The 16,536-nt window shown below is 32.4% G+C and overlaps 2 protein-coding genes across 8 annotated transcripts; both read left to right on the top strand.

Moving 5' to 3' along the window:
* Positions 1-1,406: 1,406 nt before the first annotated feature.
* LOC110780175 (probable trehalose-phosphate phosphatase 6) lies at positions 1,407-11,327 on the top strand. Of its 7 annotated transcripts, none has more exons than XM_056838403.1 (12): positions 1,407-1,706; positions 5,335-5,504; positions 7,377-7,430; positions 7,534-7,719; positions 7,897-8,037; positions 8,432-8,503; positions 8,663-8,788; positions 8,889-8,942; positions 9,036-9,137; positions 9,795-9,872; positions 9,970-10,110; positions 10,859-11,327. In XM_056838403.1, the coding sequence occupies exons 4-12, from the start codon at positions 7,534-7,536 to the stop codon at positions 10,997-10,999; spliced, it is 1,041 nt and encodes a 346-aa protein (XP_056694381.1). In that variant the 5' UTR covers positions 1,407-1,706; positions 5,335-5,504; positions 7,377-7,430; the 3' UTR covers positions 11,000-11,327. The 7 variants fall into 7 exon arrangements, with proteins under 7 accessions (XP_056694381.1, XP_056694380.1, XP_056694378.1 ...); XM_056838402.1 differs by lacking the exon at positions 5,335-5,504 and adding an exon at positions 1,966-2,027; XM_056838400.1 differs by lacking the exon at positions 5,335-5,504 and adding an exon at positions 1,966-2,027 and having other exon boundaries at positions 7,371-7,430.
* A 2,844-nt stretch (positions 11,328-14,171) lies between these two features.
* Positions 14,172-15,566, top strand: LOC110780402 (uncharacterized). The gene has a single exon (XM_021984802.2). The coding sequence runs from the start codon at positions 14,172-14,174 to the stop codon at positions 15,564-15,566; it is 1,395 nt and encodes a 464-aa protein (XP_021840494.2).
* Positions 15,567-16,536: the final 970 nt, after the last annotated feature.

The raw sequence follows: 16,536 nt of genomic DNA, 5'->3' as shown, positions 1-16,536 counted from the left end.
GAGGAGTTTTTTTTTTTTTTTTTTTTGTGGGGGGGGGGGGGGGTGTTAGATACGGAGGGAGTATTTCCAAATTACTCCTGTTCTTTGTCATCTCTAAAGTCTAAATAGGAGGACCTATTGAATCAGAGTGATCATAAAATTAAACCAATGCAATTATTTACTTTCACACGCAATTTAGATGGTGGACCATGGTGCAAAATGAGCACGATTCACCTTAAGAACACAAGTATATAGCTAAACTAAAAGAATATTACCTTCGTGAAAAGAACACAGATATATTTATTATTTATACTTTTAATAAAAAGTGATTTTTAAATTTGTTTTGATAACAAAAAAGTGAATAATATATGACATGTTCTTTTGTCGCAATGTCATATCCGTTAACATGTGCACATATGCACCATGCTCATTGTGCACCACGGTTCCTAATCCACGAACTTGCTTCCAAAAAGTTATTTAAGAACATGGTGAGCTTTTTACAAGGACCTTTTAGCTTTTTGGTTTATTTCGTCCATTGGAACAACTAACATATAAAAGTTGTTACTAATTAAGCACTTAAACGTACGACTAGTCAATATACAATCGGCTAATTTAATCATCTAATCAAATCAGCCAATAAAATTATCAGCTAACAACTTGTAATTAACCATACAAGGTTACAATTCAAGAGCCAAAGTATACTAGTACAACTTAATTACTTATTAAATGTGCAGTTTTAGAAATACTATTCTTTTACTCTCTGAAATCTTTGTGTCAAAAAAAGTAAATCACCAAAACTTTGATTGACACAACATGTTTTCGGTTTCTATTGTAATCAAACAAGGTCACAATTTTAGAAATGTTATTCTTTTAGAACTTTTTGTTGGGAAAAAAAACTGCTTTGTACTTTAAAAAAACCAAAACTTTGAGTAACATACATGATTCCCGGTTTTGATTACATTTCTTGACCTACGTACAATCTTGAGCATTAATATGAAAATACATCAAATCTTAGTAATTCATCACTAAATATACAACTTAATTACACTTTTTAAATATACTGATTTTGAAATTAATAGGCGCGCATGATCATGCATGAAAAGCAATCGAACACTACATGTTCCCGATTTCAATCACATTTTCTAATGCAAAATTTTTGAACATTAATACACACGATCAACGTACATTAATACATGTCCCTCGTTTTCATCACATTTTCCCAATACACAATTTTAAAAATTAATATGAATAATGACTGTATAATGCAAACGTATAAAAAATTGATTTTTTTTACATATGAAGACGAATCTAACAAGATCACGTATGATCATCTTCTCTCTTTCTTCCGGTTTTTGTTTCACTTATGATCATTTACTACGTATCCGCCATCCCATGCCAATACAAGGGGTAATATAATGACATGAAATAAGGCGCACACACCAATAAAATTAATTATACACAAAAAAGAAAAAAGAAAAAAGAAAAAAAATTAAAATCTTTTTTTTGAGATAGAAATTAATTAAAATCTTAAACACCCTAATAAATATTATTCCCTAAATAAGAAAAAAAACAACCTAATAAATATCAAAAACCCTCCTTTCATCTATAAATACCACCTCTGTTTTTTTCACAAAATCCTTTCCTTTCCTCCTCTTTCGCCTCTTTCTCTCTCCTGCAACTTTCTCTCTCCTCCATAATCAACGACGATCCAGTTCTTGACAACTCCGGTAAGCTTTTCTTCTCTTCATCTTTTGTATTTTCGTATTAATTTTTCGTTTAATTTTTCATTTTTTGAATTGCACATTGTCTAATTTCTTTTTTTGTTTTTGCTTTAATAATTAATTCTCTGAATTTTAATTTTCTCGAATTTTCGAACGAAATTATTTTCCGGCAACGGTGTTACCGCCGGTAAACTTAGTTAAGGCGAAAAATAAACCAATCAAAACATTCCAAAATCTTTAAATTTTTCCTTTTTTTTTTGTATAGTTGTTTTTGGCGAATTTCAGCGTAAACAACGGCGAAAGAACCAAACGAAAAAAACGGTTGAGGTTCGTTTTAGTTCATAATTATCATTCTCCACGCGAACCCTACTAGCGTGTATGTCACGTGCCATGTAAATTTAAGTTTATTTTGTCAGATTGTAGCGCGTGAGAGACATGCATGAGTTTTGAGAGTTGTGTTTTTTTGGGGTTTTTGCCGTTACTTCAGTTAAGGTACGATAATTATGTTGATGTCAGATTCTTCGGAAAAAGGAACTATTATTGAGGTTATTCGGCCGTACACGTGGCAGATTTTGGAGTCCTTGGTTGACTGTTGAGTCTTGTGGTCCCAATTTTATTTCCTTTTGACTTTTGTTAAAAATTCTTTGTCCTTGATTTTTTCATCCTATTTTATTTTGAATTTTTGAAAGAATTTATTTATAATAAAAGGACATATTTTTTCATATTCTAAATTGACTAAAATTGTTTATTTTTAATTTGTAGATTTACAAAAGAGAGTTATACGTAATAGCCTTATTAGTAATGAGCTTAGTAATTGAGTTGATGATAGATTTTTTGATAAATAAGGATGAATCTTAGTTGCGGTACTTATTGAGTTTGTTGCGTGACTATCTCTTTGTTAGAGTTGAATATACTCATATAGCGACATCTTCAAAAATAAAGTGTTATATTTAGATGTCCTTTATTATTGTTGTGATTTTTTTATGGGCGATAAAGTGGAACTCTTACCAAATAAAATGTGTAACTTAAATATCCAGATCGGGCAATGTAGTGAGTGGTTTACTGTTAAAAGAAATTCTATATTGGATTAAACTCAAGAAATTAGAAATTGATGACGACTTTAGCTCATTATTATATACGTAGTATGAAACTCATGAACGGTGACAACGACAAGTCTATATTATAATGAATTAAGTATGGTTAGCTTAGATTGTACGGAGTACTTCTAATAAATTATGTAATTGTAGATTTATGGAAATTTGGTATGACGGGTCTAATATGTGAAAACTATATCAAAATACTATTTCACAAAATATTTATTTTAAAACGAGCTTAAGTATGAACTAAAGCTGAATATAATACCATTGATTTTTTTACCTTCTAGGAAAAGGTTTGATGTTTTTTTTCTTTTGGTAAAAAACATAAGAGAGTAATTCTTTTACTTTATAAATGTATCGTTTATAATATAGAATCATATCGTTACTTTCTTTTCAAATTTAGTTGTTATGAAATTTATATTACACAAGTCAACGTGACAATTAATTTTGTCCTGGAAAGAGATAGCATATTTATTTAAACAGTAAAATAGGGCAATAAAATGTTATCTTCATCGGAATGATCCTTTGTTCTATATAGTGTAATACACCGATGCATGATTTAAGGTCACTTTCTACCGCCTTTGAAGAGAGGAACTTATGTGTCGCATTAACACTAATCTTTAGTTAACCAACTTCTTAAACCAACCTTAATCTGATTGACACGTGACTCATCTGTCTCCTTTCACCTTTTTGGAATACTTAACAAAGTAATCTTACGTTGTTTTCATTAGAGTGCAAGTAACCCATGTTTAACTACCTTTTAATTTTCAAGGGTAGAAAATTATTTTTAATTTATTTTACTTTGACTATTTGAGTTTTGACTAGAAAATTAAAGTAAAACAAGCTAGTACATAGGATACACGTGTGAGAGGTTTCATACGTGGCATGGGGTCCATTGTTTTTCATGTTTTTTCATGGGTCTAAAGTGGGGCCCACTTTGGTTGGGGGTGTTTAATGTTAATATCTTTGTCACTGACAATAAGTAGTTAATTGACATGTTTGATGATGGCTACTATTTCCTGTACTAAGACAGTTAATTTGCCAATTGGATCGTTGCCGTTTTTGGTTTTTGGTTCATGTTTTAACTTATTTCATATCGGACATGGTTACGTGTTTAAGTGTCAGACTTGATTATGCTAAAAAAAAACTTTATTTTAATGTTTTTAATCTATTATGTAGGGTTGAATTATTAAAGGGCCGGTCTACAAATATGAAAGGATAAGATGACATAAATGCTTGAAGTAAAATTAAGAATTCGAGTAACATAAATACAATCAGCATTAATTCTGCTAGAATGGACAATGACCTTGGTTGGTACATGGTAATAGTACCAACTAATATAAATGGAATTTACAAATGACTAACACTAGTTAAATTAGGCAGTTAGCTAATTGCGCGCCAAACAAAGGGTACATGCAATGACATCCTCGAAATGACTAATATTCAATTCTTTCTAGATAATTGAATGAAACCTCAAACACGTCCTCTTAACGAGTCTTTTACTATAGTACGGCCCACAGAATTATAGTTTTAAGTTAAAGGTATCACGTAAGATACTATGGGCAAGATAAAATTTAAAGAAACAGAGAATGTAACTACTTTGCAATTTTTTCATTAGTGTAAATAAGTATCAATCATATCAAGTTGGTTATAACTAGGAATCTGTCTAATTAATCTGATTTTTTTTTACTATAATTAGTGTAATGATTATTGTAATTTTGGTAGATTAAATGGATCCCACCAATAATACAAATATTTCTGTCAAAGTTTGAGTTTCCTTAATTAGGTATGGCTAGACTTGGGGTGCGCTCATGGTTTTTGATTAAAGTTTGGAATTTTATGAATAAAAATTGCATGAAAATAATATACAATCCAATATATGTCTGGTATTTCCCTATATTTGTAGAAATAAACAAGTGGTGTCACAAAACTCCTAATTTTTGGTTTATGTCAAAACCAGTCCAACTTTATGGTTTAATGACCATATTCTTTTCTTAATTTGAGGATTAATTTCATAATCATTTTTATATAGCAAAAAATTGGAAAAAAATGTACGGAAACTTGTAATATATGTGTAGCTAGTTAATTATCTCCTTTGAAGAAGAGCTACAATTCTTTTTGCAACTCTGCTTCAATAGGTACTACTAACATCCTTTTTACTGTTGTTTTCGTTCTTTTTGTAAGTTATGTTACTCGTGTCAGACATGGGTATGTACGTATATATGTGTCAAAGAGTTAGGCTCGAGTATTATATGAATTTTTTTTCCATGTTCTATGTCCAAAATGAAATCATATTTATTTATTTATTTCTCCCTGCATGAGAAATCTTTTGCCAGACTAGGTTCATGAATCTCATTATAATCTCAATCTTTTGCTATCATTGATTGATCCAACTACTTGTTTATGAATTATAATTGTTGATTCCCTAATTTATTTTCCACATTGTAACATATTTTCCACACCTGTTTTATGTCTTTACCTGTTCTTGTTTATGTTGGATTGAGATATATCAGTACTTAGTATTGTCTTTGATGCAGATCGAACTAAAATTTGTACTGTCAAACCAGCTTTTGTACGAATCAGAGGTTTTTAAGGAGCTTTTTCGAGTCCATTGTTGTTGGTTTAAAGCTAAGGGGGGAAGGGGTTTCATGGTGTTAAAGCTAATGTCTGAACATGAAATATATTCATCAACTAGTAACACTTGGGGGTGCGTTCTATACTTCTGTTCACCTGATTTTCACTTAACTTTTCTGAATTTATAGTATTTGAACTTATCTTACTTATTAAAACTTATCAAAACTTTTTTTTCCTAAACTTATCTTACTTGAACTTTACTGAACTTATTTTTCCTGGAATAAGTGGATATAAGTATGTCTTTGATGCAGATCGGACTAAAATTTGTACTGTCAAACCAGCTTGTGTTCGAATCATAAGTTTGTAAGGAGCTTTTTCGAGTCCATTGTAGGGATGACTCTGAAGTCCTTGACTAAAAGGGTAGGAAACCTTAGCTATGATAAGCTAAATCACCTATAATTAACAGCAGATCTAAGGCAAACATCACTAATCAGGCTTATTAATCGCGTTGACTTGTTATGTGGAGAATAGATGTAGCAGCAGCCAGATGTCAAGACGTCAGTTTTCTTAGCATAAATTATGATAGTTTTGAAGGCGACTTATCAAGGTGTCGAAGAAGTTTGCTTACTAAGTATTTTAAGGCTTGGAAAATCTTTTCACTTTCCTTGAAACTTCTTGTTAGTTGCGCCCAAATCTGTCATTTCTGAATATGATATATGTGAAATCACAGAGAATTTGATGGTATATTATAACTCACCATGTGTGATCACATGTTCATGTTTTGTTTCTCAATTAAGGTTTTCTGCCTATACTTACTTCCCTTCTCTTTTTGGGTTAGTACTAAATAATTAGCGCGCAGGTGATATTCTGTTTCTGTATGTGTAAATTTCTGTGATTTTACATATGAGTTCGCGCTGTCAGATGATTTCAGTTTCTGAAGTGCAAATACTGTCAGTTTTTTAAAGCCTAATTAATTCATACTGTCAGATGAAACAGGCTAAGAGTTAGTTTATTTGCAAAATGAAGCTGAATTATCGGGTTTCACCATGATTATTTTCCAATGATTTGGACTGCGTATCCATTTTTAGATCGTACTAAGTTTATTAGATAATAGAGTTTATATAATCAGGACAAAGTTATGACTGAAAATGTTTACTTGGATTTTGAGATTGTACTCTTTTTCTAGCAGAAAAAGGGAATACTTGCTTCTTCTTGGCTTTTCATGATTCTGAAAAGCCAATTTCCGGGGTTGTTTTAAATTTTTATTAAATTAACTTCAATCTATTAGCATTGTATTAAACTAATGTTGAAGATAATAATGACTTCACTATGATAATCAATTATGTAAACCATGCTGTAAGTGGTGAAGTACAGCTGAAAAACCAATTGATATTAAAATCAACTGATATTTTTTTTTGGTGGTTACAACTTTTAGCAGTTTCATTAACTTGTAATTGTTTTTAAGTCCCTTTTCCCATGCATATTTCGGTCCATATTATTACTTGATCATACATTCTGCAGAAATCTGAACTTTTGCGCGGTAATTATGTTTAATGCAGGTGATAGAACTGTATGTACTAGAATAGCAAAGTAGGTGAACAACATTAGGTTTTCTAAAATACAATTAGTGTGAAACTCTAGTAATCTCTATTAGACCTGTTAATAACGCGATTATACTAGATTGTTTGATAAATTAGGTCAGGTGGTGTGTTATGCTTAAAAACCTCTATTTTTTTTTTTTTTTTTTCCAAAGTCTGTTTGGACACAGTAGGTTGTCAGAAGAATAAAAAATACAGTAACAGAGCTTTCATGATCTCAATTTTTTCAGGAAAATGATAATAAAAAAATTGCTAGGCTAGCTTGCTTGTCACTTTGTGGTTTGTTAAATCCATAAATTTATCTTTAAAACTCATCTGATTGGTGATTAAGGGTTATTGTTCTCTTAGATTTCCGCCTTCTTTTCTTCTCTAAAATCCTGTATAATTAACTGAAAATTCAGTTGCAGGTCTGTGGATATATTATATTTAACAGCAAAGAGTTCAGCAGTTGTACTTATAAGGTAATGTTCGTGTGAATTAACTCGTGTTTATGCTTAAAAAAATCCCTAAACTATTTGTAATCTTTCCTAGACTTCTGTTTTTGTGACTGTTTTCTGAACTTAGATGATGAGAAACAAGCTGAACAAGGTGTACAATGCAATGGGGATTTTCAAACATCCTTCAAGTCCACAAACTTTAGGATTTGCATCGAATGTACGGAGCGAAAGGAGTAGCATTGTGAGACCCGAACCATGTGAACAGAAACTAACAGTGCCAAATGCTGAATATGCAGCTTATGAAGAGTGGTTGGTAAGTAAAAAAAATCAGTAAACAAAACATTTCTTCTGTATAATTCTCATATACATTACATTAGTAATGTACTTATCTGAACTTATGTTATCTGAACTTATCTGAACTTATCTGAACTTATGTTATATGAACTTATGTTATCTGAACTTATTTTGTCTGTTTCATTGTTGTTTGTAGAGTGATCATCCCTCGGCATTGGTCTCATTTGAGGAGATGATGACCTCAGCAAAGGGTAAGAAGATAGTCATGTTTCTAGATTATGATGGTACACTCTCCCCTATAGTAGATGATCCTGAGTTAGCCTTCATGTCAGATAAGGTAACATAATCTTATCTTCCTATATATGCATAATGATTTGTATTATGTACTTTTAATATGCATATAAGAGCAACTCCAATGGTTGGAAAATAGACCTGCTCACGAATAAAAAGAATATATGAGCAGGTAGCCCACCGTTGTTGCAATAATGACATCAGCAGCTACTAAAACATTGTAGCTATTTTGGGCAGGTAGCTCAAAAAATAAAAGGGGAAATATATGAATTAAATATTATAGGAGCTACAAGAGATTGTAGCCCAACAATGTGAAAGTTTATAGCTTAAATTAATTGCAGCTAGAAATATGATGTGGCTAATTTAACTACATCACCTTGTAGCCCACCATTGGAGTTGCTCTAATCTGATACATGTGTGCATCATATTTTTCATAACAGATGAGATCAGCAGTACGTGAAGTTGCAGGGTGTTTTCCAACAGCAATAATCAGTGGAAGAAGTCGAGATAAGGTTAGTGTTAATCTCATTTTCAGATCATTTCTCCTGCATCAAAGTAATCTTCTAGTTCTTATAACATGTTTATAGTGTAATATATTTCTATTTTATATAAAAATAAACATGTTTATAGTGCAAGTTTAAGTAATATGAACTTTTCTGACATTTTTTTAGGTGCATAATTTTGTTAAGTTGAATGAAGTGTATTATGCTGGAAGTCATGGTATGGATATTATGGCTCCACCAAGGAAGCATAAATCTGGTGATTTCAAGTACCAAACTCCATCTGTTGGTGAAAAGGTAATTTTTTATAGTGTATAATTCACTGTAATATGAACTTATGAAGTATGATGTAGATAATTTGCTAGAAACTGACATTTGTTATGAAAATAATGTATAGGGTAATTCTGCAATTTTTCAACCTGCTCAAGAATTCTTGCCTGAAATTGAAAAGGTAATTAAAAGCTACTGATTCATGAAAATATTGCTGTGATCACTATATAGGATGTTGTTTTTCATGATCATTAAAAGTTGATTGTTGTAACAGATATTTGATGAGCTAGAAAAGGCAACAAAGGTGTTCAAAGGAGTTACTGTGGAAGACAATAGATTTTGCATATCTGTTCATTATCGTAGAGCTGAAGAGAAGGTAAAAATTCATGCAGAAAAACAAGATAGAATAATTATATACAAAAGTTCTTCGTTATGATTGTACAAAATTAGAGCTAATCAACACGAGCTCGGCCTGCTGGCCCGACCCAAATTTTTAAAAAAGTGGTGGGTTTTGGGCAATGTAAAACTACACTTTTAGTTATAAATTTGGCCTGACCCGAAAATGACCCTTATTTTTGGCCCGAAATATAGACTGATCAAAAGGCGGGCAGGGCCGAAGCTTTAAAAAAACAGGCCGTATGTCGGGCCGGGTCACACCAAAAATTGGGCCATTTTTTTGCCTATACCCACTATTTCAAGCCTAAACACATCGCGCTTTTGGACTGGGCCAAATGTATAACTAAAATGTAGTTTTTGCGTTTCCTAAACCCGTTAAATTTGTTACTGTAAATTTTTGGGCCAGCCCGGCACCGAATCCGGGCCTAAAAATCTGCCCAAGCCCGTCAAATTTCGGGCCGGCTCATGTTGATAAGATCTACCGAAATAGCAGGTCTGGGGCACACAAAATTGGCCTGAAACTTGGCCCGTCCCAACATAATGGGCAGAGCTTTAAGGTCCTGGCCCGGCCCGGCCCGCCTTTTGACCAGGTTATACAAAATGTCTTCTGAAATTCATCTGTGTTGGTGATTTGCAGGTTCATTCTGACGTGAAACGGATTGTGAAGTCAGTTGTGGATAAACACAGTCGTTTTCATAAAACTGAAGGCAAAAAGGTAACATAACATGAGTGGAAAACTGAATAAGATCTGCTCAAAACTGATCAAAAAAAGAAATTCAGAACTAATAAATGCAAGATGAAATCTTTTACAGGTTTGGGAGGTACGGCCATCTATAAAATGGAACAAAGGTAATGCCTTAGAATATCTCCTCAACACTCTTGGGTTTGATGAATCAAGTGATGTTCTTCCCATCTACATTGGAGATGACAGAACAGATGAAGATGCCTTTGAGGTAACTAACTCTTTCTTTTTTTTCTAAGATAATGTACCGTCTTTTTTTTTGCTGTATGCACTTCATTAGGGTCCGTTTGGTTTTGCGTAAAACGTTTTCAGTGCAAACTGATTTTCCATGGAAAACATTTTCATAAGGGAAAATACAATCCAAAACTAGTTTTTCTTTGTTTGGTTCCTTAAAACAAAATGGGAAAAAAGGGTGAAGATTGAGGTTCTGTTTGGTAGGGCGTAAAACTTTTTCCTGGAACTATTTTTAAGTTTACATGGCTTGGTTTGCAAAGGAGTGTAAAACCATTTTCCCCAATAGTAAAATTGGTCACTCAATGATGGAAAACCTTTCCCTTCAAAATGAAGGGAAAACCGTCTTCCTTCCTTTTCCTTATCTCCTTGTACACTCCTCTCACTACCTTCTTACTTTCTCTTTCATTTTCCATTCGTTTCATCATTTTTCTTACATTTTGGAATTGTATTTTCCATGAAAATCATTTTACACTAAAAATGTTTTATACCCAACCAAACAGAGCTTGAAGGGATGAAAGGAGAGGGAGGAAAACTGGAAAAGTGGTTTCCCTCCTTTTCAAACTGGAAAAATAATTTTTCATTCCTTGTCAAACCAAACAACGTAAAATGATTGAAAAGAGGAAAATAATTTTCCATAAAAACGTTTTACACCTTACCAAACAGAGCCTTACAATCACAGATGACTGAAAGTCACAGATGACTGAAACTGTATTTTTTTCATGCAGGTTTTACAGAAAAGAGGGCAAGGATTTTCAATCCTAGTATCTCAAAAACCAAAGGAAACAAGAGCATCCTACTCACTGCGAGATCCCTCTGAAGTACTCACATTCCTGTTAAGATTAGCAAAATGGAGACAGGATTCTTGAAGAAGAAGAAGAAGAAGAAGAAGAAGTAGTAAGTAAAAAAGGCAGCCACTTGAGCCAGTGTATTTTTTTGGTGACTGTGCACCAAGTGAGCTTTTAATGGAAGTACATGTTAGTTTGTTTGTACATAGCTGCAAGTTTATATAGAGTACTTAGTAGCATAGAGGAGGAAGAGGGGGGTTATTAATTAGTCGGATGTTTTGAGATTTTGCTGACAAATTTGCAAAAAAAACTATGTTTTCTTGGCAAACATTGACCAGAATTTTCTTGGACTATGGTCATGTATATTGCAAAGTTTTGATCAGTAAGATTATATAGTTTGATGCCTGAATCTTTGTGTTTCTGAAGTATGACTTCTTATTCAATCTTGTCATCGAAAACTCGAGCAGGAGTTCTAAAACCAGGTTAATTAATTGAGCATGGAATCAAAAGAACCTAGTACAAAGTACTCTAGCTTGCTCCAAGTTTTAAGACTTGAGTTGTGCTGACATAGCATGTGACTCACCCAGGCCCGTCCCTATACTTGTCTAAAGTGGGGCACGGCACAGGGCCCCCAAATATAAATGGGCCAAAATCGAGTGAAAGGACCCCAAAAATACTCAAATGTTGAAAAAATCAAATTACTACTTTCAATATAGGAGAAGTAGACTTAGGCACTTACCAACATGACGCATAAGTTGTAACTAAAAAGGGGGCCATCTATTCATTATTTCAATGTTTCATTCCCATGCAATGTCACTATTTGTCACATAACTTTCTATTTTTTTTTTCATTTTTGACAGTTATTTTTCTCTTTCTTCATGTTTTCAGTTTTTATTGGAAAAAAAATGTTGTGCCTATAATTTACTTATGAAGTAGAAAAAAATCATAAATTATATAAGGGCCTATTTTTTAGCATGGGAAAATTTAGCACATGGCCCCAATTTTGTTCGGGTCGGGCCTGGACTCACCTAGTCTTAAGATTAATTAGACAAACGAATTTGTAGTATTAAAGTGGATAAGTCTTAAACTGAGCCTTGAAAAACTAAGACTCAACTTAAGACTACTTGTATGAGTTGAATAAAATAATAAAATTATATACGGTGCATGAATGCATCAAGTCTTAAATAGTTTGAACGGTGAATTGTCAAATTTGATTGAATTTTAAGGAGTTATTAATAATAATTTAATTATTGAATAAATATTGAAATGATAACATGGCATATGAATAAAGTATTAAGAGAAGACCCCCTCGATCTTGCTCTTAAGTTCTTTCAGCGCGAATTTTACTACGGAGTAGTTAAGTAAGATGATATAATATATAGTTAAGGATTCTTGTGGTTTACTCCCACCAGAATACAAATTATGATGACATAAAATGAAAACAATCAATCAAGTAATAATATATTTCCTCTATGGCGAATCATTGAACCCATGATATCCTTCTCCCTAACAGGAGTACCAAAACCAGGTTAAGCATAGAATCAAAAGAACATTCATCAAGTATTTATACAATTATACTACTCTTGTTTAGGGTTTACGGAGTATTAGTTTAACCTATTAGCTAGCTACCTTACAATCTTCAAAAGCTTTTATGTAAGACCGTCTAACGGTTAGACCACTTTTTTGGTACTAACTAAATTAGTGTAAAATATAACTAAAAGTAATAAAATCATAACTAATTGAATAACAAAATAATTAAGGTATAAAGACAAATAGTTAAATTTATGAGTCGAATAGTTAATATTTTCGAACAAACTTATTAATAACTAAAACTCATAAAATCTTAACTAATTGATCTCATTGATTAACTAATCAGTTTCATTGTTTAACTAATAGGTTCGGTTGCATAACTAACTGGTTTCGTTGCTTAACTAATTGAATTTCAAATTTAACTAATTAGTTTCACCGGTTAACTAATTAGTTAAAGTGCATGTATAAAAGTGGTCTAACCGTTAGACCGTCTTTCCTAAAAGTTTGTATACAATCTTACATAGCTTGTTTACAGTGAAAATTCTAACACAAACAATGTACTGTATTTGTCTAACAAAACATTCAACCGTTTGTATATTCTTCTTGAAAAACAATATAAAGAAAAAAACAGTAACCAATGAAATTAATCTAGCTCTATTATAGAAATCAACACACCTTTAGTGTAAAATGGAAAGATGTATTTTTATTCATGTTCCATATGTATGTTGTATACAACTTGAAATGAACGGGATAAGAATTCTCCATCGAAATACAATAGTCACATTACACATTACACATTACACATCAAAGCTACGTACAGACACTGCTGCTAGTCGCCTAGTCACTGTATCTATAAATTTATAATACTAATCATGTCAAGAAAATTGTAAGAGTTTTACATAAACAATATCGAAGCCTTAATTCCAAGATTAGATACAACCAGGGGCGGTTTTAAGGGTGTGTAAGTTGAGCGACGGAACAGGCCCTAAATGTTCATAATATAATATAATTAGTTTTTTTTAATGTAAGCAAAAACAAAGTTGGAGTAGTAGTTAAGGCCTAGGATCAATTCCTAACACGTTAATTTTTTTATTCTCTTTCCTTTTACTTTTAATTAAATGAGGGTCTCGTTAAGAAAACCTGTACAGAGACCCATAGTCATGACGTTATTGTATCCCCGGCACTGTATACAACAACATAGTTTAAAGTTTATTTTTTGTATCTTTAATCCCCTGATGGCAGTTAACATCCAACCTACAACTAACTTTAAGTACGTTGGTAGAATTAGTCAAATTTTTATTACTACAATCTGTTTAATCTAGAATTGTTTTAATCCCATAATCATTAGGAAGATAAAATAACCAGAGTTTTACTCTAATAATAAGTCTGCTTTTTATTTTATTAGATTTCTCTGAATTTCCTGGTAATTTCTAGCTGTATTTATTTTGGTATCTTTAATCCCCTGATGGCAACACTAGAATTAGTCAAAACAAGTGATAAAATTTCCTTATTATTACAATCTGTTTAATTATCTTGAATTGTTGTAATTTGATAATGATTAGGAAATAGGATAACATAACCGACCCTTCAAACTATATATGTGTTACACCTTCTCTACTTTCTTCTACCCTTTTTTTCTTCCATCATACTTGATACACTTCAGTTCATACTTTCATCTTTGTTAAACTCCATTAATCAATCGATCTTGCTAATCTTACTAGCAATGTCGAATGCACGTCTACTTCCAGGGTTTCATTTCAAACCAACCGAGTTACAATTACTTAACTTTTATCTTTTACCAAAGATTAATGATGAACCACTTCCAGTAATCCCTCGAATGCTTGATGCTAACATATATGGTGAAAAAGGTGATCATCCATCTCAAGTTTTCGATTCTTTTGGTTCATCAGACCGCGAAGAAGAAGATACAATCAGGTATTTCTTTACTAAATTACAGCATGTTTCAAAGAAGAATGGGGTTAAAAGCAAGAATGTAATTCGAAGTGTGGGTGGTTATGGTTATTGGAATAATAACGGGAAAATCGAGTCTATTAAGGTAAAGAATAACAACCAAGGACAAGGTGTTGATGAATATGTTGAGGTTGGATCAAAAACATCTCTTACCTTTAAAAGAGGAAAGGATATTGCTGATGATCATGTTGAATGGAGTATGATTGAGATTTCAACAGATTATAGTAATGTGGTTCTTTGTAAAATCACAAAGAAGATCAAGAAAAGGCATCTGCAAACAATTTCCAGTAGTATTATTAGTACTACTACTTCTGCTATTACTACTGTTGCTGATGATGGTGTTCAAAGAAACAAACGTCAATGTGTTGCTGTACAAGTTTATCAACCTCAAGAAATTGGTGTTTTGGAATCTGGTGTTTTGGGTATGGTTCAAGAATCTGGTGTTTTGGGTATGGTTCAAGAATCTGGTGTTTTGGGTATGGTTCAAGAATGTGGTGTTTTGGGTATGGTTCAAGAACAAGAAACTAATAATAATATGGTGAATGTTGAACAAGTTAATTTTGAGGATTTGTCAGTTGGCGGTGATGATGTTTATCTGAGTTTGGAAGATCTTGGCATTGTGAATTCTGATAATAATAACACGGCGAATATTAGAGAAGAAGAAGGGATGAGAAAGGAGGAGGAGGAGGAGGAGGAGGATGATATGTCATTGTTTTGTAAAGAATTGGAAGAGGATTTGTCAGTTGGTGATGATGATGTTTTTCAGAGTTTGAACTCTGATAATAATTTTGATGGCCTTTTGGATTTGTGTTCAACAAATCCCAGTACTACTACTGTTGTTGCTGATGATGATGGTGTCCAAGGAAACAAAAGTCAATGTGTTGCTGTACAAGTTGATCATCCTCAAGAATATGTTATTGCTGATGATGGTGTTCAAGGAAACAAACATCAATGTGTTGCTGTACAAGTTGATCAACTTCAAGAATCCGGTGTTTTGTGTCCAACAAATCCCAGTACTACTTCTGATACTACTACTGTTGCTGATATTGCTGTACAAGTTGATCATCCTCAAGAATATGGTGTTTTGAGGATTTGTCAGTTGGTGGTAAGATTAGCCAATTACCAGTCAATTTTGAAGATAATCTGAATTCTGATGATATCTGTCTACGAATAATCAATGAAGAAGAAGTGTTGCAGCAAGTTGACGGCAATGACTGTGAACAAGAAGTATTGAGGGAACTTCAAAAAAGAAGTCCTCCTCGAAATTATTATAGCGGCCTGTTGAATTATGATGAAGATGTTGATGTGCCTTTTGATTTTTTGTTAAATAATTAAGTAGATTTGGCCTACAGGTTTTTACCTTCCACTTTGAAGGGTTTTTCTTGTTTCAGGCATTAGGGTTTAAGCTTTAAGCTTCCTTGTAATCCAAGTCATCTATATTCAGACTTGATTCTGTCTTTGTACATTACATTCATATTCAATAAAAAGTTGGAAGCTTAATTTGCTTATACTTGATATTTACAGTTATTTTGTTTCCATTATATATGTTGGTGATTTTTCCTGTATGTATGTATCAATGTATGTATCTTTTGTTCCTGTTGATATGTAACAGGCATTGTGAGATTAAAGAATGAAACATCTTCTACTAATGTTTGTTAATCATAACGAATGTTTGTTAATTAGCAGTTAATAATTAGTGTAATAGGCATGTCAATCCTTGTCAGTAATAAGATCTACTTCTACCTACTCTGCTACTGCCTTTTGTTTTGTGATAAAGTGATTAAGGTGCTGCTAAATAATGCTACATGCTCCACCCAACTTAACTAATTGCTCTCAATAACAACAATATCATTAATTTAAGCTTCTTAATTGATCCCATTAATTGTTTAATTCAACTTTCTATACAGTTTGTTCTGGTGTTTTTGTTCTGTGCTAACTACAAAGAAAGATCTGTATGCATTATCAATCTAGCTGCATGATCTATTTAATTTGATGTTAGATTATACAATGGACAAGGCATCAGATGATGATAGATTCTTAAACCATATACTTTATATATATCTAATTATTGAAATTTATGTGGATAACATGAAATGACATGTGTCGAATTAAAGGAT

This window comes from Spinacia oleracea, chromosome 3, assembly GCF_020520425.1.
Source record: "Spinacia oleracea cultivar Varoflay chromosome 3, BTI_SOV_V1, whole genome shotgun sequence".
Classification (NCBI taxonomy): domain Eukaryota; kingdom Viridiplantae; phylum Streptophyta; class Magnoliopsida; order Caryophyllales; family Amaranthaceae; genus Spinacia; species Spinacia oleracea.
This window is presented reverse-complemented; position numbering and strand designations above follow the sequence as displayed.